This window comes from Nelumbo nucifera, chromosome 1 (genome assembly GCF_055504915.1).
Source record: "Nelumbo nucifera cultivar China Antique chromosome 1, China Antique-T2T, whole genome shotgun sequence".
In the NCBI taxonomy this organism is placed as follows: Eukaryota; Viridiplantae; Streptophyta; class Magnoliopsida; order Proteales; family Nelumbonaceae; genus Nelumbo; species Nelumbo nucifera.
The window spans coordinates 75,537,466-75,559,025 of record NC_142649.1 but is presented as its reverse complement, the minus strand read 5'-3'; the positions used below and the strand labels follow the sequence as shown (position 1 = coordinate 75,559,025).

At 37.3% G+C, this 21,560-nt stretch overlaps 1 protein-coding gene and 1 long non-coding RNA gene across 6 annotated transcripts; both read right to left on the bottom strand.

Annotated features, from left to right (window-relative positions):
* Positions 1-4,039: 4,039 nt before the first annotated feature.
* LOC104604962 (xyloglucan endotransglucosylase protein 6) lies at positions 4,040-6,920 on the bottom strand. The gene is made up of 4 exons (XM_010269546.3): positions 6,673-6,920; positions 6,080-6,180; positions 5,363-5,556; positions 4,040-4,695 (listed from the first exon to the last, which is right to left on the bottom strand). The coding sequence occupies exons 1-4, from the start codon at positions 6,848-6,850 to the stop codon at positions 4,275-4,277; spliced, it is 894 nt and encodes a 297-aa protein (XP_010267848.1). The 5' UTR covers positions 6,851-6,920; the 3' UTR covers positions 4,040-4,274.
* Positions 6,921-8,989: 2,069 nt separating this feature from the next.
* On the bottom strand, positions 8,990-19,086 carry LOC104604961 (uncharacterized). Of its 5 annotated transcripts, none has more exons than XR_736503.3 (7): positions 18,948-19,086; positions 15,274-15,404; positions 14,065-14,129; positions 13,654-13,812; positions 13,511-13,574; positions 9,499-12,680; positions 8,990-9,388 (listed from the first exon to the last, which is right to left on the bottom strand). It is a non-coding gene; the product is annotated as an uncharacterized LOC104604961 (long non-coding RNA). The 5 variants fall into 5 exon arrangements; XR_002023102.2 differs by lacking the exon at positions 14,065-14,129 and having other exon boundaries at positions 9,499-9,621; positions 12,575-12,680; XR_002023101.2 differs by lacking the exon at positions 14,065-14,129.
* Between the last annotated feature and the right edge of the window lie 2,474 nt (positions 19,087-21,560).

Sequence of the window (21,560 nt, the reverse complement as noted above, 5' to 3'; positions counted from 1 at the left end):
TTATATGAAATAAAACACGAGCTATGGGCCATATGTCAGTGATAAGTGACTTATAAACAGACAGCAAATTTATATGAAATAAAACACGCCTTAAGACTGTTTGGTTTGAAACAAAAGGTAGGGAACTTCTTTCCTACCTTTTCTTTCAAATCAAACACATCCTAAAGGAATCTCATGAGAAGATGAATAAGATTACGAGTTTGCAGAGATTCTTTGAACACAATCCATGGATGACTGCAATACCAAACAATGGAAAATATAAAAAAGAAAATGTGGTGATATTATAAGGAAATCGTGATTAGGTTTGGAACGAGTTAAAACAGAAACTGGGAAGCTGAAAGAGAGTGTAATACTTATTTATCATCATGGAATATTATCGAAAAGGTTTCTCTAATCGGATCAATTAGGAGTTTCCCTACACCACCGGCTTTGTTTCAACCATGTCGAAGAACCTCTGTCCAATCAATCAAATAGGGCTTAACTATTTGAGACATGCGTGAAATCCCTTGATCCATGAAGACCTCGGCTGCTGGAGGGTTGCCTGTAAATGGAGGAACATCAGAGACCTCGAAGAGTGATATTCAGAGGTGTGGATGGTCAAGTTAGTAATGTTGAAAATAAAGAAAATGATCTCAAGAGATTGATAAGATATGATAGAGGTGAGGTGAGATGAAGTGAAGTATGATAAGGTGATGGCTGATGTGTGTCTTTTGTATAGTGTAGTGCTTTGAAACAAATAAGGGATTCACCTTTTTTATAAAAGAGGAGTTTCATTTAAGAATGAACATGTCACTCATAGGCAATCGGAGTTTGACCCACTTGTTATGTCCTCAGTTGACAGGTTGTATGCACTTGTTAGGTAATGGGCCTGCACGTTGGATACATTGACGTTGATGTTCTGATTAATTCGACCACATGTAATGTAACATCTATAGATGCCCATGTATTGCAAGGAACTTGGTCAACTAGATGTACTTATCATGAGCTAATGTCAGGTCGGCTCGACTAGGTTGGCTGGGCCTTAGGTGAATTTGGTCAGGTCAGCCTGGTCTAATCAACTGGCTCGGTCAAGTTAATTGCTCTTACATCGGTCAATAATCTTGTCATTGTCATGGGCCTCACATTAATTTGATAGACTAACATGGGTATCTCAGACTTTCCCTTCAATATCTGAAAAACGAACATGACCTACAAGATTTGTTTAATTTTTGGGGCCAAGCTACAGGTTAGTATTCATTAATTCTCTGGTTGCAACTTGCAACCAATGTTGAACTCAAACCAGACCACACCACAGACCAAGACAATCAGGCTGCTAGAATTGGGAACCTGAGCCAAAATGGTTTTTGGTCAAATTTATTTTATTTTCTATGTGCTGCATATTTAAATTTCCTTTTCTTTTTTTGATTAGTGATAATGCAAATTTAGTGCACTATAAAACTGTCAGTGTGCTGTCTTGCAATATCGGCCTCAATCCTGAATGTTGAAGACCGTTCAGCTTCAGTGCTAATACCTTTGGACGATTTCAATTTTCAAATAAAGGAAAAAGTTAGCCTGATGGAATTGGACTTAGTTTAATCATGACTTGGAATGTAGGAGTCCTATTAGGGAAAGATGATAGGGTTAGAAACTGGATCAGCAGTCAGCACACAACAAACACAAAGAGGAGCCCATTTAAAGATAGCACGAAAGGAGGAGGAAAAGGTAAAGAAACTAACGGACTATATGCCATGCACCTTATAGGCTAGAGCTGTTTGGGTCCCAATAACTTGCTACATTTCCTATCCTAGTTGAATAGGTTTAGGAGTAGCCATTCAATATGTAAATTTGGATTAGAGAGTTGAAAACTGTAGGAAGCTTCTAAAACTAATGGATGAATCATCAGACTATTGAAATATCACCAGACAGTGTCATTATTTTTACTTGAAGAAGGCCTTCTTTAGGTGGGAGCAGTCCAAATTAAACGCAGCAGAGTGGACTAGCTTGAGATAACGACTGAGATAGGTTAATAATATTTACGCCTCCCCCTTCCTTTCCACTGTTGACGAACAGGGAAAGAAAGAAAGAACCAAGAAAAGAATAGGTGTACCGTTCTTTGCGATATAACCAACCAAGCCTGTTTCAAACCAAAATCCCATTTTTTTTTTTTAAGGTAGGGAAACATGTGCATAACATAATGCTTTGTTTGAATTATGGGAATTGGGAGATAGAAATAAGAAATGTATGTTGAAATTATAATTTTGGGCATGTTGATATGTCAAATTCAAGTCAATTAGAATACTCATAGATTTTTAGTTCATTCATTTAGTAGCAGTTTGAATATTTTTTATTTCATGCCTTTATTGAGTAATATACTAATAATATATTCTTATCATGTGTGTATTGATTCCGAAATCAGTAATACTAAATTATTATTATTATGAAATAATTAATTTGTTATAATTATGATTTTTAGTTAATTATTGAAATAATAATTGCTTTTATATTTCTTTTAGTTTAACATTAATGGATAATTGAAAGTTTATAATTAACTTTAACCAAATGAAATATTTATCGGAGAATAGTAATAGTATAATAATAATAATCTAAATAAGTAACACTAATTACATATTTATAAAATAATTAATATGAATTAATATAAATATAAAATGATTTTACCCTGATTAATAATTTACATTATTAAAATAATTATTATTTATCATTAATTAATTAACATTCCGAAGTAATAATTATCATTGTTATAATTAAGGAATTAATTATCAGTAAATAATTATAATCAGTAATTAAATTTTATCAGAAATCATTATTAGTAATAATTAATTATAATTATTGATAATAAGAATATAATTATATAATTATATTAATTAATTTAAGTATTAATTATAATTAATTATTATTAACTAATAATATATTCTTATTATGTGTATTGATTTTGAAATCAGTAATATTAAAGTATTATTATTATTATTTCTACTACTATTATTATTTTATTTTTATTATGTAATTAATTTGTTATAAATACAATTTTAGTTATTAATTCATAAAATAATATTTGCTTTTATAATTCTTGAAGTTTAACAATATTGAATAATAGAAAGTTTTATAATTTAACTTTCACTAAATGAAGTATTTATTAGAGAATAATAATAATATTAATTATAATTACTACTAATAATAATAATAATAATATAATTGTATTTACTAATATAATATTATTAATTATAATTACTTATAATGATATAATTAATTATTTCATATAAATGTATGAATTATAATTTCTGATAATAATTATAATATAAATATTATTTTTTCAAAATAACTAATATGAGTTAATTTAAATATAAAATGATTATTTCCGAATTATTAATTACCATTATGAAAACATTTATTAATCATCATTTCGACTTAATAATGAGCAATATTGTGAATAATAAATTATCAGTAATTATTATAAGAAATAATTTTCAGTAATTAATTATTATCATTGAGTAATTATTATTAGTAAATAATAATTGGAATTAATTAATTAGAGGTAATTAGCAGTAATTAATTAGTGGGAGTTACCAACTTCTCACAACTCTGCATAGTAATTATTAACAGTAGGCTCCACTCTAGATTTGACTTGACAGGTTTTAACATTACAGGTATCTCTGTTGGACAAAAAATAAAAAAAAAAAAAAGAAAAATCAAAGGAGTCTTGATACAATTGGGTGGAGTTTTGATTCATTGTATAGAGTCGATGATGCTCAATTACCATTCATATCACCGTAGTGTGGTTACCCAAAAAGACGGAAAATGAAACCAAAACTAGTGATTAGTAAAGGGACACGTCCGTGGGGTGGAACTTGAGACCCCATTGTCGTGGAGATATATGTTCATGATGATTAGAGAAGAGTCTTTTGCCGACGATGGATGCAGTCACTCCTCTGCGGCTATCAAATAGATAACAAATGAGAATTGCATATTAAAAGATGAGTGATTGTTGCTTGGCATCGTACCAGTTGGGTTTGACCAAATCTTTGTGTTGCCTTTACTAACCAAATTTTAAAGAAAAAAGAGTGGTATTAACAACCTTTCCTTAATTTCTTACATCTGCAGAGTCTAAAACTACCTACCTACAGCTGCCTGACTACTACAATTGCTACAGGACCACAAAAATAATGAACATGGAGTTTCATGTTTATCACCTAAAAAACCCTGCTTTTTACAGTGGAACAACCCCAAACTCCCCCCAAGCGGCCAGGCCCCAGCCTGAGAGAGAGAGAGAGAGAGAGAGATCACGGGCGGTGATGGTGGTCGCACTCGGGAGGAGCAACAGGAAACCTAGTAGCGTCCGTGCAATAATCGTAGACGAGGTGATTAGCTCGGACCCACAACAGCTGATGGCTCTGATGCAGGTTCAACTCGGACATCACGGGCTGGTCCCACCAGTACTTCTTCTCACTGGAACTGCACCTCTTGGCATTCTCATCGGCCGCCACAGTGACCGGGCACTCACAAGCGTTTATTTCGAATCCCGTGTAGGAGGCGATGAACGGGGCATTGGTCCAGTTTGTCTTAACTCGACCACCCTGGGTGGCCCAGTCATCAGCGTTCCATATCGAGCTATATACACCCATGGCCTGGTCCTTGGGGAACGGGATCCCTTGCTTCTCTTTGTTCGTGAATACGCGTACCGGCGTCTCGTCCACCATAAAACTGCATGAATCATCATCATCATCATCCCATTTTTTTAAATAAAAAAAACAACGGCTCTCAATGGATACGATCATACGAATTCGATACATAAAACTAAACGGACGAGTAGCCTGAGTTACATACAAACAAGGAACAACCCCAAGGGCGTACGTACCCTCGTTCGTAATCGTACGGCCAGGAACGTGCATTTGCGTGTGGGGTCATATGTCCATACGGCTTTGTCCTATGGGTGATTAGTTGTCGCGTGGGCCAAGATGGTCCACAGTGATGGGCCAGGTTTTCACCTGCTCCCTTTCACGGTCACGGGTTAACCCGTTAGTTTTTTAGGGTAATGTCTACTGTGTCTAGTTGTCTACTTCTACTAGTTATAAAAGTGGCAACCGATTTTTTCACCGATCTAGCACAACTGCACAAAGCCACAAATTGAAATTGAGAAATTTGAAAAAATACGACTAAGTGAAATAACGTAACGTACTGTACTCCACAGCCATATAGCCCATAGGAGCACTCTACAGCCTACAGCCTACAGCCCATAAGTGATGATGATATATGGCTACCTTCTTATTACTGCTTATTTGTTTGGGATGATGGTTCAGATTCGTGTGTGTGAATGAAGCATGAAAGAGACCAATGTAGGCTTTTAGTTTTAAGAAATAAGAATACGTACACAACTTGACGCTGGTTCCAGAGGATGGAGTAGGAGTGGAAGTCCTTGGTTGGGTCGAACCAGAGGTTCAGCCGCTGTTCCCGGTTGCCTACGCCGTTTACGTACACGTTGGTCTGGACCAGATAGGGCTCGCCGGTGGTGTTCCCCAGGAACTCGAAGTCGAACTCGTTGTGGTTCGGACCATCCGATGACATCTGTTTGCCGACACCAATCTCAATTAGCGTTTCATTGAAATAAATGCTTCACCCCCAGTTCAAATCAAGATAGAGATGTCGAAGAATCTAAATAATAAGAGCCGTCGGGCTTGGGCATTAAAAAAATGGAAAGCAATAACAATAAGCAATTAAGGTGTGAAATTCTGGGTTCTAATAAGGACTTTCCCCTGAAAATCAACTTGATTAAAGAAGGATAAGGTTTCCCTTCATTATCAAAGCTTACTAATTCTACGCAAACAAATAAACAGGCCCCAGCTGAAAAGAGTAGAAAAAGAATAATAAATGGGAGCCATAATGGAATTCAATAAGAAATTCAAGTCATGCATGCTTGCCCCATGAATTGAGGCAGAGCATCTTAATGATCCGTGGGGTACAGAAATTAAAGCGCAATAAATAAATCAACAAATAATCTGCTTATAGACAACTTATTTGAGTAAAGGACATTAAACAGCGATTGTTTGAAAGAAAATCAAAATCAATAAAACAATTGAGTATTTCTTACATAGAAAGCAGTGACAGTTCCAGCAGAATCTCCTTCGACAAGCTTGATCTGAATCGTTGTTTTTCCGAACAGATATTTGCTTTTCGAAGCAAAACCAGCACCTAAAACCACAACCACAGCCTCATCAGTGTAACAGTAGATTAAAAAAGACCCAAGGAGATCAATTAGAAGAGAAGACAAGAAGAACTAAAACTTGATTCACAAGACCATAGGAAAAAAACATTTGTTCGTCATAGATAAATCACAATAGGCGCTATGGTAAGAGAAAAATGCAACAAAAGAGAACAACAGCGAAACTAAAGCGACCATGAGCAGTACGGCATAAGAACACAGTAAAAAGCGAACAAGGAGAAATTGCAAGCATGGTCACTCAAAGAAAATGGATTGCCTAATAGAAAATCAGAGAAATAGCATAATGCATGAACTGGATGAAAGAATTTGAGTAAAACCTTGAGAAAATAAGGTAAGGGAGAAGAAAACAGAGAAGATTTAGAAAAGCATGCATGTGTCGGAAGAGCCCAGACACAAGATCATAACGCTGAAATGAAAGTAAAATAACAGAAAACAAAATGCGATCTAGCTCCATATATTACCAGAATAGTTGTCTAGTTTAAGCCTAAGCTGCTCTCCTTCGTAGACGAAATGATCGAGAGCCCAGCTCGGCTGAAAGAGATCATCGAACCTCGCTGAGCTGACCAAACCCACCAAAAGAACCGTAGAGACACAAAAGAAGAAGAACTTCATCGAGAAGGGAGGGTAAGTAACAGCCATTACTGATAAATCTCCGAAAGAACACTCAACTGCTAGTTCTCAGCTCTTACTCTTACAAGAGAGTGATGAGTGTAGGGACGAGCAAGCATCATTATATAGCCGATCGCTTTGGCTTTCGTAACAAGCTGCCCTGCTCCACTGCGATAAGCGATGACTCATGAGTGGTCCACCTCCCTTGAACTTCCTCCAAGGAGGCCCCACCTCATTAGCCACATCAGCATGGTAGAGAAGACACGTCATTGACCATGTAGGATCACGGAGCTCGAGGGATAAAAAAGAGCATGAGAAACTAGCCGTTGCCCCTTGCCACGTCCCCTTAGCTGGCCAATGCTGTCACAGTGGGGAACTTCCGTACGACAGGTCGCTGTTGAAAAGGGTGAGCCTCAGATTTCGAGCAAATAGGAGCTGAGCACGTGGGCTTTCTACAGCTGTTTCAGGCGCTATTCCAGTTGGCATTCGCAGTACGAGTGGAGAGAGAGAGAGATTCTGGGAGAGAGAGCTGTGGGTTCCATCGTCCCAGTATGGAGCTCTTTTACTTTTGCTGACGCCATGTGCCAGTTGGCGTGGGGCAAGCGCCCACCTCTCGTCTTTATTGGAGGTCTTTCAAATTTGCTTTTTCCGACCCCGATTTCCGTGACACGGACAGGGCACCCTTAATCACCATTTGATTGGAATATTTATTTCATTTGAGGTAAAAAGCTGTAGTGTTAGTATAGGTTCCATTCTCAGGAGCACTTGAGATCTTCAACTCAAAGAGTAGGGGTCGAGATCCGGAGATCGCTTCATTAGACTAATCTCGGAATTAAAGATTCTAATCCAACGAATTTTGCAACGTAACAATAGAACCCTGACCCTGCATGCAGACTACTGTTCCCAGTTAGGCATTATGGCTTCATATCGTACAGACAGTTCCCATGATATCCTGCTCTGTCTCTGTGCAAACTGCCAACTGCAGAGCAAGCACAGGAATGAAAATCGAAATATTAGCGGTTGATGTCAAATTCCCAGAGTGTAGGTATATGTATCACCGTTGGTTTTGGTCGATGAGAATCCGAAAGATCATCCAACGGCTAATAGTCCAAGAAGTAGTGTAGAGGACCATAGTCCGTGAAACACGAAAGTGGAGATTTCGAAGTTGCCGAAGCAGGCCATTCCATCAAAATGGACCACACCTATCCGTAAAAGATCGAGTGGTATACTTTCGGGGTGAATTATTGAGCTTCGTCCAATTCATTCTCGTTGCTTTTTCTGTGGACGGTAAGGTAGGTCCACAGCGTGGTCCAGTGCGGGAGGGAGCAACTTTTCTGATTAGAAAACACTAAGACAGGGGAGAGAGATAGAGCTTAGAGATAACGTCTAACGTGGTAACTGGTACGGTCCTCCTCTCAATCCTCGTTGGCTTGGCGAAGGCAGAAGAAAAACGAGAGAGAAATACCCACAATCCGCACGTTGACGGAAAAATGTCTCCCTTGGATATGACTTTTACCCTCCCTCATCCCCTCCCAACAGGCAACAGCCACATGTTTAATACAAAGGGATTATCTATCTCTCTCTTTCTCTCACGATTTTATAAATAATAAACACAGTCCGCACGTGACAGGGAGGAGCTTCGAATTCTTAGGTGAGAAGGGGAAGAGGTGGGATGAGCACTGAGATGACGGCTGCGGGAGGAAAAGGAAGCTCACGTGAAACTTTTAGCTTCGATCACGAGACCACCCGATACTAATTAGTAATTACCAAACAGAGAAGACGTCATCTGGGTTTTGGAGTTCCAATAGATTTAGGCTTTAGCTACAGCATTTTAGATTTTCCTCCCTCAAATATTAGTTTAATTCAATTGTTTAGGAGGTAGTCGGCGTTCCACTTGGAAAAATGGATCTTGGTAATCGTTGATTTTGGTCGCGAATAACACTAACACCCCCGCCCCACACTCTACATGCCTACACGTATTGTCGTATTGGCACGTGACGCTTTTTTCTATTAATTAATTCAAGTATGATGTACGAATCCCATTGTCCATCCATAATTCCTGTGTGCTTGTTTTGGATAGAGAGAGCAGTTTTCGGTTTTCAACACAGAGAGAGAGAGAGAGAGAGAGAGAGAGAGAGGAATTAAGAGGCTAAGCCCTGGGTGAAGGAATTCTAAGAACAAATGCCGGAATACAGCTGCCTGGTGCTGTAATAGTTTAAAATTATTTATATATATGTATTCTCTTTGGAATCATCACAAGTGGGGGAAGAATAGAAACCAACAGAACGGAAAAAACAAACACAAGAGCATATACATATGTAGATGCAATGATGCAATTGCCCATTTTAAAAAACAACGCCTGAAAATTCTCCATTTTTTTTTCCTCGGAGCAGTGCAAGTGTCGCAAGTTCTACAGTAATTCTACAAAACTGAATCGCCCAATGGATACATACTCTGCTCTATCTAATCATAGAAAGATGACAGAGGAGTCACCACCAGTCACTAGTCAGTCTTGTGGTCATGAAGGCATCTCCAATCTTCTTGCCACGTTTCACTATTCTTTTGTCCCTGTTTGAATGGATACAGTCATACAGATTTTTTTTTTTTTTTTTGGATAAGCAAGGAAACAAAAAAAATGAGCTATACAAGGAAGGATGGATACAGATTCTGATCCATACCAAAAAGCATCAACCATCACCAGGCTCGGCTGCTTGCTTATATACACATGATGTCGCACCTTGATATTTGCATCTGTCCTTTTATTTTGCTTCTTGTCATTGCTCTTCTGTGCTTCTGTGACTCTGTCAGTAGTGTGCACATAATATATAATAGGCTAATAGCTCAAACATGAATGGATGAGCACCCAATGGCTCAAGAAACACGTGCGTGCTGTTGCTGGTGTGTAAAAGCAGCAAAACCCACGATTCCTTTTGACATAATAATTGATTTACAGTGTACTAAATGGGTCTCTCAGTATGTAGAAATACAGTGCTACTACACACGTGCATTGCACAAACTTTTTCTAATTTTTTTATTGAAAAAAAATAAAGTTGTCCTGTGTGATTACTAAAACACCCTCAGTTACTGGCTCAATGTTGAGGGCGTTTTGGCATTAAGAAACACCCTGTATTGTAATTTCCCCCGGCATGCTTCTATACCATTACCGGCAACCCACTTGTATAGCCAGTGGGTACTGCATTCAATCAAATATGCTGATATCCATTTCTTGAATAACATAAGAACATAAAGCCTCAGTGTCAGTGCCTTGCACGTGTTGCCTGTATCGTGCCACTTAGTGAATGTGATCATGGCTACAAGGTGATGGCTATGCATTTCAGAATGCTAACCTAGAAGATGATATTTCCCTGGAGGAAAGGAGAAGAAGAAATGCTATCAGGCAGCTCAACTGCCTTTACTATGCTCAACTGTTGTCCTTTAACATGTCTTTTCCTAAACCCTGTTGTGTTTGAAATGCAAAACGAAAGGCAGCTCAGCTGCATATGATAGCATCACTGTTTCAAAACAAGACTTAACAAGTAAGACAAAGAAGAGGTGGATGAGCACCTTCCAATATTATATTACAGTGGTCCCGTTTAAGATTATTGCTGTTATCTCCTAGTCTCCCCCCTCCCCCTCTTAAGGCCTTTTTTTCCTTGAACCACTCATCTCCATCACACAGTTTTCTTTAGGGCAAATTTCTTAAATTACCCTTATGATTTAGTTAATTGATTATGTATACCCCTACTGTTTGACTATTGTCTAATGCAAGCCCCTACTGTTTCTGACAATTGACTAGCTCTACCTTAAACATTAGCATCCGTTAATATTCCTCACACATGATATATAATTTTTTTAAAACCCAAATTTACCCTTCATCCATCTCCCTCTCCCTCCTCCTTCACCATCTTCTTCAAGAGAGCCACCGGCACCTCCTGCCAATCTGCAATGAAAATCAAGAAGCTCCACTCTATGGTGAAGAAAAAATCCATCTTGACGGCAAAAAGAGTTATTCCTCTTTTTGTTGGTTCTTTCTAAACCTCAATCTCACCAGAGACGGCTCCCTACAGAGACAACTCCACTCTGTAGGGTTCAAGCATGGATGTGGAGGGGTCGGCAGTGATGAAGCAGGGGTGAGAGGGAGAACAATTAAAATATTCATCCAGACGATAGTTCACCTGCTAATGTTTTTAAACCCTAACTAGGGTTCAACTATAATACCACACAAACTTACAGCTAATCAACCAGAATCAACTGCGTGATAGCCTCTTTTATTATACCAGTTGATTGGCCACAAGTTTTTTCGGTATCTAAGCTACCTTAACTCACACAAAGATGGCAGCGGCAAAGACCGTGATCTAAGCTAACACTTTCTTTTTCTTTACTTTAATAACAAAAACATACAGAGATAAGGGGGATTTCAATTTCTTCGAGCATCTAGTATGTATGTGCGGGTCCAACTATCAAATGGGATAAAATTTTCACAAATCAGATTCAACAAAAGAATTGCACAAATCAATGGCAATACAATCAGATTTTTATCCATTCTTATAGTTTGAGTTGTAGATTCTATAACGGGAGACAAATATTAAAAATAAAAAGTTGCTAGATCTAACTCATTAACTGATTTAATAGTCAGTCTAACGCTAGATCTAGCGTAGATCTACAATTTTAATGCTGCTTTCTGCTTCTTCCTCCTCCAGGCGACTTGTCCCACAAAAAATCATCTCAAAGAACGAAAAAGGGCGAGAGGGAGAGAGAATGAAGGGGACGGAAAGATGGAGAGAGAGGCCGGATGTGGAGGGACCCGCTGCTGCTGCAGTGTTGGTGATGAAACAGGGGCGAGAGGGAGAGAGAACGAAGGGGACGGAGAGAGGTTGGATGTGGAGGGGTCCACCGCTTTGCAGCAACGGCGGTGATGAAACAGGGGTGAGAGGGAGAGAGAATGAAGGGGACGGGGAGAGAGAGAGGCTGGTGCTGTTCTGCATCCGTTCAAAGCTCTCTACTCAGATCTGCATCTGTTCAAAGCTCCTCCATACCTGCCCACCTCATCTCAGATGAAGGAACCCAGATCTGGACCTGGGCGGCCAAGACAAACCAAGGAAGATGAAGAAGAACCAGAGGAGCTCTCAATTTGACCTAAGGGCTAAACGGGCATTTCAGCCCTTCCGTTAATATTTTAACAGTAATGGTAATTTTCCAAAACAGTAAGGGTAGCATTAGACAATAGTCAAACAGAGGGGGTATACTTAGTCAATTAGCTAAACCATAAAGGTAGTTTAAGAAATTTGCCCTTTTCTTTATATCTTCCTCATGTTTGTAAAAGAAAAATATATTGCATTAAAACGAAATATAATTTGTCTTTGGAAATGTAGTGTTTACAAAAAGAAAAAAAAAAAAAACCTAAAATTCACACTGCTTAATTGGTCAGTGCCTAACCACCGGATGTCACTTGGTAATCCTTAGGCAACAGTGAATCAGCTAGGCAATGAGCAACACCTTGACTTCATTGTAATAAACAGATCAGGAGAAACTTAGCAATCAAGAAAAAAAAAGGGATGAGGAGATACAACAATTGAACTACTTGGATCATCTGCATGGACCTCACAATATTGATTTTGCAGAGATGAATTGTCAATCATGGAAGGGGCATTATAGTAATATAGGCTAACATTTACAGGCAAGGGTAATATTATTTTATTCAAAATAAACACATTATTATTCATAAAGAATTTCGAACAGTAAAATACCACATACCTTCCTCAAGACAAATGCCAAATATAGATAAACTACCTCCCTCATCATGTGATAGTCTGCCTTCATATCACAGCGCCATGGAAAATTGAAGTCAAGGTAAAACATCCTAGAATTTGAAAAAATTATCTAATAAACCACCAAATATATTTATCCATTTCAAGAAATGTACAAATAATAATTGTAAATAAAAATAAAAACATAAAATCTCTATTGAACATTGTCGGATAGAAGTTTCAAAAAAAAAGGAATTTGCATGTGCAGGTAACAAATCAACTGGCATTCACTCAAATTCATATGGGTTTCTGATTGGTTCAAGATTTTCAGGTATCATACATTTCTAGTATCATTTAAATTGCCTATAGACAATTAGACATGTGGATAAAACAAGCAGAAGAGAAGCCAACTGCACTATCTGTTGTCCTTATTTCCATCAAACATGATACCAAGTCTACACACTAGCTCAGCAAACTCTGATTCTTCCAGGTACTCTATCTACAAGTTCCATGGAAGCTGTTGACAAAAGCAAGTTCCAAGCCAATATTGCAAAAGCAAATATATGTGAACTTTACAAATTCTAACATTTTATGTATGAGAGCACTTTAATAGCTCTTGCACAACATTCAGAAGAAATCATTAAGGTCTAGTAGTAGTCCACTGCAAAACCCAAATATAGTGATTAAAATCAGTATTTGGTAGGGGGATCTATTTTCCATCCTCTTTTATGCAATTTTAGGATTTGCAGTACACCACAGTTTCAGCAGGGTCATCATTTGGCACTCTACCAACTACTATAAATAACAGAGCAAGTGGGTTGGCCTGCGGAGGTAGAGAAGATAGATACACCACCTTCAACCCTCATAGAAGTCATTTGAAATGCGAATGTTGCATCCTACAATAATAATCAAGATTAGAAATGTCAAAAGCCAAAACTCAAACCTTATCAGCCAGCATTTTGAGTATCATGGAATGGGACTACCCATTGAAAACAACCAACAGCATCCTGCAACAATACTCAAGATTAGAAACGACAAGAATACATAGAAACCACATTCCATGAGATACACCATTCAGGTTCTTACAATACATCTGATAAAATTTGTTGTGAACATCAAACTTTCTAGCATAATACCAAACTCAAGCATGCTTTTGAAAAACAAAATACTCCTTGGAGTCAAGTCAGATCCATATTCGGTTCCTCAGGGTTCCTCAACCCTTGTATCTGCCACCAAAAGAAACTCCTGCACATTGTAAACTACTTGAATCAACAAAACCTTAATCCCAACTAAATGGTTTGGCTTTTGCACATTGTAAATTAATTTAACTAAAATATGGATGATAAAAGACATTCCCGGGTGGCAATTAGAATCATTATCAGCAATATTTTATAGAAAAATAATACATCAAGACTGTACCACTAGTATGCATACATAGTAACCACAAAAATGTGTGCATGACAATATAGTCATTAGTCATGATACAAGAAAAATCACCTTTCAGAATATTTTCTTGTTAAAATGAACCCAGTACACACTATTCCCAAATAATCGTCCTTCCACTGTATGTTCACAATAAGATTAGCAGTTGCCATTGAGCAGGCAGACCATGCTTGATGGTCTTCAAGAATAGGACAAGATATTATTGAACAATGCAGATGATCAGACAGATAGGAACTTAAGGAGAAGATTTGATATAGTATGTACCATAGAAATAACTATCAGGGGTTTTGAACTGTTGCTAACAAACAAAGATTGAGTTCAATCTTGCATGGTCAAAATTTTCTAGTTGTTCAGAGGAGATGTAAACAATTTATCATTTCAGGATATCAAGAAAAAGAAATGAACCTATTTCCATTTTTCCTTAGCAACCTAGAAATGAATCCATCTTTCATAAGGACACTGGGTTCAAAGACTATTGAAATTTTAAATTAAATGAAGCCCATTCAACATAGAAACAAAGCAAGCTATAAGTTAATTAATAATGATACCAATTAATGATACTAACAGCTCTATTTCCTTACCATATTGTTTATAAGTCCTAATACTCCTCACTCTTTAATCCACCCATCCCCAACATAAAAGAAAAAGAACCATTTCATGCCATCAAAGAAATCATATTTCGCATTATCCATAAACATCCATCTACATGTCATCATCATTATCATTATTATTTTCCTTCAAAGTTCAAATAAGGCTTTCATGAATTGAGCATCATTTCTCTGAAAGTAGGGTTTATCGCTCTTAGCCTGGCCAACCCACAAATTTCTGGGCTTGGGCCTAGGTTTTGTATCCAGGATTGGGCCATATATATTCATGTTATTATCATTATTGCTATTTTTTTCTGAAAGTTGGGATAAAACTTTGATGAATCGAGTATCATTTCTCTGAAAGGATGCCTTTGAGCATAATCAAGTTTCTTTTACAATAAAAGAACAAGTGATATAATGGAAAGTAATTGAAAAAGAAAAAGAAGCAACATTACACAGGTTAAAAATGTCCAGGACAAGTTTCTGGTGATGAAAGTAAAAAGTCCATTACCCAATGTTGGTCCCAATCCCAACTATCTGGGATCTTGGGAGGGCTAGACTGGTTATGGTCCTAACCTCTAGCATTTTACACACAAAGTGGCTGCGCTGAGAAGGGAACCCATAATCACTTATGCCGATAGAAAACAAAGATACAAATATTATACACTATGAATACCTTCTTTAAGCCTTTTGACAATAACATTTACATCTAGCCTTGTTCCAAAAGATCTCTCCTGGATGAAGTAATGCTGATGTGACTTTGCCCAAGGATCACCATGAACATGTCTCTATAGACTATGAGACAAACTGCAAACTACTATGTCAGTTGATGCTTTTAGATTTAAAGGATTATAAAAAGTACTACCCACCGAACTGTGAATGCCCACTGACCAACATTTTCCATCAATATGATTCACAGAGCAAACAATGTGAACAAGCAGTTTAAATTTATCACCTATGATCATAATGGACCATATCAATTATCACAAGCATACTTGAATATCTTAAATTTGGAAGTATGCTCCCATTATACCACCAACATTATGCACTGAACATGATTTAAGTTATGGGGAAAAATAAATAAGTAAATTAAAGGTAAACAATGCACATTTATCAAAAGAGAGGATTGGGGTTTGGAAGAGATTTTTTTTAGATTTCTTTTGAGGGGTTACACAACGGGGGGTAGCCCATCCCCCAACCCATAACACCCCCCCCCAACCCAGGTGCAGGCAGGATTTGATCCCAAGTCTCTACTACGACCAGCAAGAGACCTTACCAACCAGCTGGTTGGCACCTTGCGGGTTTGGAAGAGATAATTGATTTTCTTTTTTTTTCTTTTTTTGGTTTTTTGCTTTTCAGAGGGGGTTCACTAGTTAGGTTTGCTTATTTTCTTCAGGATTGAGAAATAAAGTCTTGGGCTTAGGCTTGGCTTTAAGAGTAACTTTAAGTAGGATATGGGTAATTGGTGTAGATGGTGCTAACTCAAAAGTGGAAGGCAATAGTAAGTGGGTGCATTCTGTAAAAAAGGGTGAATCTGTTTCTGAGAAGGGAGATTATATCCAGTAAAGAAGAAAAGGACAAGGATGACTGCTGAGAACATAGAAAAAGATATGAAGAGGGTCCATCTAGAAGATTCAGGGGAAGATATCAAGGAATACCAGATCAACAAATGAGATGGTGGTGATCTTGTAACTGAAAGTGCATGGTGACATGTCAAGGGGTTGGATAAGCTTAGAATTGGATTATTAGATGATAGAGAGATGGATGTTTGATTGGGAATGTGTAAGAGCATAGACAGGCATAATACTACAAATGCTAGCGGATATGTGAAATATGTGTTTTAACCAAAGTAATTGTGTGAAATGCAGGCACAGATGGTAATAAGTGGTTGATCTTGTTGAGCAGATGTGTGAGGTTGGGAAAGGTATGTCATTGTGTACCAACCATCATGTGGTATTCCTCATTTTAGGGTTCGACACTTCGACTATGATACTGAAAAGATATGATACCAGAAAAACTTACAGCCAATCAACCGGTATCATAGTAGAGGTGACCAACCAGGTGGTATTGATCAAAATTCACGGGGGTGCTTTGATTGGTCAAAGCTCTTCCGGTAACATGTCTTTCCGGTATCATAGATTTTCCCTAATAAGGTAACTGTGGTATAACTGATTAATACACTTTTCCCAGCAGATATTTAGCAACACTTTTAGGGTGATTCCCTGATAAAGATAATTGAATAAAGAGAGAGTATTAAAGTAGTCTTCGATTCCAGAAACTTCCAAGTAACTATTAATATAGGCTCAAATCCCCAAAAGAGACATCAGACTTCCATTTCAGTAATGGGAATATTAGCCTTGAAACCCTAACTCAGGTTGTCACTTCTCAAACCTTAGTCCTACTCTTAGTACAGACACCCACCACCATCTCCATTACCAAAGGAGTTTCAGTTCTTTTTCCCAGGCATCCTTCAACTTTCAAAGTATAGACTGCCTGAATCATCACTATTGTCTTACAAGGAGAGCAGTTGTAAGTTGTTTTGTGAGTGGGGAGGAATTGGATTGGGTAGTGAAATGCTAAAGATGCCATTTGTCTTTCTTTCTGGACTGATACTTTTGCAAGTGTAAGAAATATAACACTTACATGTTTAAAGAGAGTCCTTACCGTAGGAAGTGGTATCTTATATTCTAAAACCTTTCTACTTTTCCCTTTATCCAATCCCATATCTGATCTCCCTCCTTTTTTCCCATCACATGAAGATAATTGGACCTTTTTCCTTCCCACCCTACATCACAGACACTAAAAAGCACCCCTATCCCATGCTCGATTCAAGACTTGTCAATAATGATTCTATCAATTGTTAAAAAATGTATTCACTCCTGTCCTAATGAAGACTGAAGATAATAACAACAAACAAGTTGATTCCATTTAATTTATGTTTTTTTTTTCAATTGACCAAACAACATAGAAGATTGAAGATTCTTTCATTCACTTTAATAAAATATTCACATTTACTGATAAAAATTATGGAAGATTAAAGATGATATCAAGAAACTTTTTGGTTTCCATTTCATTTGTAATCTTCTCAATTGATCAAAGTAGGAACAATAGAAGATATCAAATGCATGGAGTTTGAAATGACATGACAATGATAATGATGACAATGATAATGATGTGGTAACAACAGCATAAGCACTCAAGAGTCTTTAACCATAGTTAACCTAGTTACATCCAAAAACATCATCCAGCCATAAAATCTTATGTGTATTGAAGAACATTAACATTATTAACTATATGGTGCCATTACGCAATGATGATCCCAATTATTTGGGATCTTTGGGTGAGGTGGACTGGAAATGGGCCTAACCTTTGGCATTTTTTCTTTTCTTTTTCTTTTTCTTTTTCTTTTTCTTTTTTTTTTTGCATAAAACAGCTGATGTCAGACTGGAATTCACATTATCATGTGAATCAGCCCGAGACTTTATTTATTTATTTCGACAGATAGCAACCATGAAATATTCATTCACCTGGCAGCTGCATGTATCAAATGGAGTATCATCATATCTTCCAAAACCTTACCCAAATGAATCTCCATTTCATCGGTATGCAACAAAAATAAACTCGAACTTGCTGACATATCAGAATTGACGGAATATGGCAAATGAAATGATAAGTCGGATCCAAAGTCAAATAGCTTAGAGGAAACTAACATAACATTATTTTCTTATTATTTGAAATGACAAGTTTCCCATAGATATCTGTGAGATAAATTGCAGCTCTATTGAAGCATTGCCTCAAAGAAACATTATGACAATTGTTATGCGAACTTTAGAGACAGGAAATGCATGGCATTTAAGTTGGACGTTTTTATTATCTATGAACTGTTTAGGATAACTAAGATCTTCCAGTCAGTCTCTGGTTGGTATCCCTTTTAGCCTAGCCAAATTAAAAACGAGAAAATTCATAAACAATTTCCTGGCAGCCTAGCACACTACTTTGATGTAAACAATAACCCATCATTTCCAAAAATTTCTTCTTCCCTTGGTTGTTTTCATTCTATAGGTCTCACATTTAACAGATAGTGAAGAAAAGGAAAGGAACCATAGAAACCCATAACTGTTTTTTTTTTTTTTTGCTTTTTTTGTAAAATAGAAATTCAGAACCTTATCTCAAACAAATGCAACAAACTAAAATGAAAACCGAAAACCAATCAATAACAATGCTAATAAAGCTGTGAAGTCCAAGCTATTTAACACATAATTAAAGCGATACTAGAACTCTGACCGACAAACCTCTTCTGAGTTAACAGAAGAGGCACATTCAGGTTTACGAGAGATACAAGGCATATACCTTAAGTTCATCTTCCGTCGCCCTTATATTGCCGACCCAGATTGCTGTCCTTTTACGTTCGGAGCTGAAGCGAAGTGCCAGGATGACACAACCCCCGACTCTATTCCTTTATTCCCCCTTTTTCCCTCCCTTCAGGCCTTTCTACGGTAGTTATTTTTTATTTATTATTATTATTTTCTGGGTAAAATACAAAAATCTTTTCTGAAGTTCTGATAATTATAAAAACATCCTTATAGTTTCATTGTAACAAATATTTCTCCTGAACTTTTAAAAAAGTCAACAAAAACTTCCCTTTCATCACTGATTCAAACGGAAAACGTTGACATTTACGAATTTACCCTCGAAGCATCATTTAAACATTTTATAAAATATCATATTTGCCCTCAATCGAATAACATCTCACTCACATTTACTATATATTCTTTTGTTAAAGCTAAACCCTAACACTTGCAGGGATGTCATTGCTCAGAATATTCAGCTTCTCAGAATATTCCATCCATTTTTCGGCAACTGTTTTTCATCGGTGAGTATTCTTGACCAGCGAGTTAAAACAAACATACAGTTTTGACTGTTCTTCACCGATGAATATTTCATCCATTTTTTAAAACTTCCATTGTTCTTCACCGTAATATTTTATTTCTTGCCTAGAGTCAAATATTCAAGTGAATATGAAGAAATGGGATTCAGTCAGTGCAAAGCCCATTCAAACAACCATCATAGCCTTACATTGGAAATATCTCCCCATAAAATAAAGCATAAAAGTAAGGCTGTAAAGGCTGTTCGAACAGGGTTCAAACGAACCTTATACTGACTGAAGCCAATCTACTAAACCTCTTCAAGATATTTAGCTATAAAAGCGTGTGGATATGATTTTAGAATCTTTTCTATCACTTTTGATGATTATTTTGTAGATATAGCCATGCTTGACGATATCAGCCTTAATATCAAATGGGTTCCATTGCTTTGTAATAAGAAAGTATGCTAATAGGAAGGTGTATAATATCCTCTATAATTAGAAGTCCTAAATTATAGAGGTGACCGTTACTAGACTTACTATTTTTTTTTTGCTTTGTAACTTGTATATATATATTGTAGCCGACGTCCCTTTGAAATACAAGTTTATGAGAATAATTTTCTCCCATTGGAATTCTTCTCCTTCTCTGAATTCTACGATTTCGGTTATCATCTTCTTCATGGTTTTATCATGGTACCAGAACCATGGTGATTTTCACCACTGATCTGTTCAGAGGGCGTGTGCCCATCAAAGAAGATGAGTTGTGTGACTCGTAGCAGTGAGGTTCGGTGTGTGCCAAACCACTTATTCAACCCATCGATTTTTTTTGAGCGATTTCCTATCTGAAGCAATGACTGGCAGCAACCCATCCACCTCCTTCAAGATTCCATCGATCAGTGATCCCACGTCTGTATATTATCTGAGCTCCTCTGACAGTCCAGGTATGCTTCTGAGCCAAATCATTCTTAATGGAGAAAATTATCATGTTTGGGAAAAGGCCTTTCAAAGAGCTCTAAAATCTAAAAACAAATTGAGTTTCATTGATGGGACTCTAGAGAGAACTAAGGCCAATGACATTGATAAAAACACTTGGGATAAATGCAATGCTATGGTTGTTTCATGGATTTTTAATTGTGTTGACAAAAGCATACAAAATACTATAATTTCCTTTAATGATGCTAGAGAGTTGTGGACTGAACTCCAATAGAGATATCATCAAGGGCATGGTCCCCGAATATATCAGTTGAAAGGGGAATTAAATGAATTCAGGCAATGATCACTAAGTGTCATAAATTACTATGCTAAACTAAAAGGAATATGGGATCAGCTAGACCAGTATACTAAAATCGACACTTGTGTGTGTGGATCGACGTGTAAAACATTGATCAATATACTAGAAGAAAGGGAGAATGAAAAGGTCTATAAATTTTTGATGGGCCTCGATGATCGATATGGTACTGTCAGATCAAATATTATAAGCATGGACCTATTGCCTTCACTCACTCGCTGTTTTGCTATGATATCAAGAGAAGAATTGCAATTGAAAGCGAGGCAACGCGAAGATCCAATGATACAAAATGCTGCCTTCGCAAGCCGAGGAAAATTAGATCAAAAGAGTCAGATAGGAGAAGGGCAAGACTCTGCTGATCTACCCATAGTATGTGCTCACTACAAGAGACCTGGACATGACAAATCCCGTTGTTTTGAAATCATTGGGTACTCGGAACATTGGAAAAACCAAAATGTAGGTAAAGCAGGTCGTGGTTGAGGACGAGGCAATGGAAACCATGGTGGCAAAGGAGCAACGGCCAATGCCATCCAAGGTCAAGCAGGTGCTGTCACTGAAGAAATGGGAGCGTCAAACAACATTGTGCAGATGTCATCTCTCACACAAGCTCAACTTGATCATTTAATGCACTGTTTGGTAAGAAACTTTCCTTGGTCCACTTATCGAATTGGATTATCGATAGTGATGCATCACACCATGTTTCTAGTAATCTTAAAGCCTTTGAGAATGTTCGAGAGGCTGGAAGGGATGAAAGAGTTGTCATCCCAAATGGAGATTCTTTGAAAGTAAATAAAATAGGGGATATCATGAT

What these genes read in the sequence shown, in the direction of transcription:
- LOC104604962 (XM_010269546.3), bottom strand. Translation starts at nt 6,850, where the DNA reads ATGGCTGTTACTTACCCTCCCTTCTCGATGAAGTTCTTCTTCTTTTGT. An exon ending in TAAACTAGACAACTATTCTG is followed by an intron (nt 6,181 to 6,672) that starts GTAATATATGGA and finishes TTGTGGTTTTAG; the next exon opens with GTGCTGGTTTTGCTTCGAAA. An exon ending in TGGAACCAGCGTCAAGTTGT is followed by an intron (nt 4,696 to 5,362) that starts GTACGTATTCTT and finishes TGATTCATGCAG; the next exon opens with TTTTATGGTGGACGAGACGC.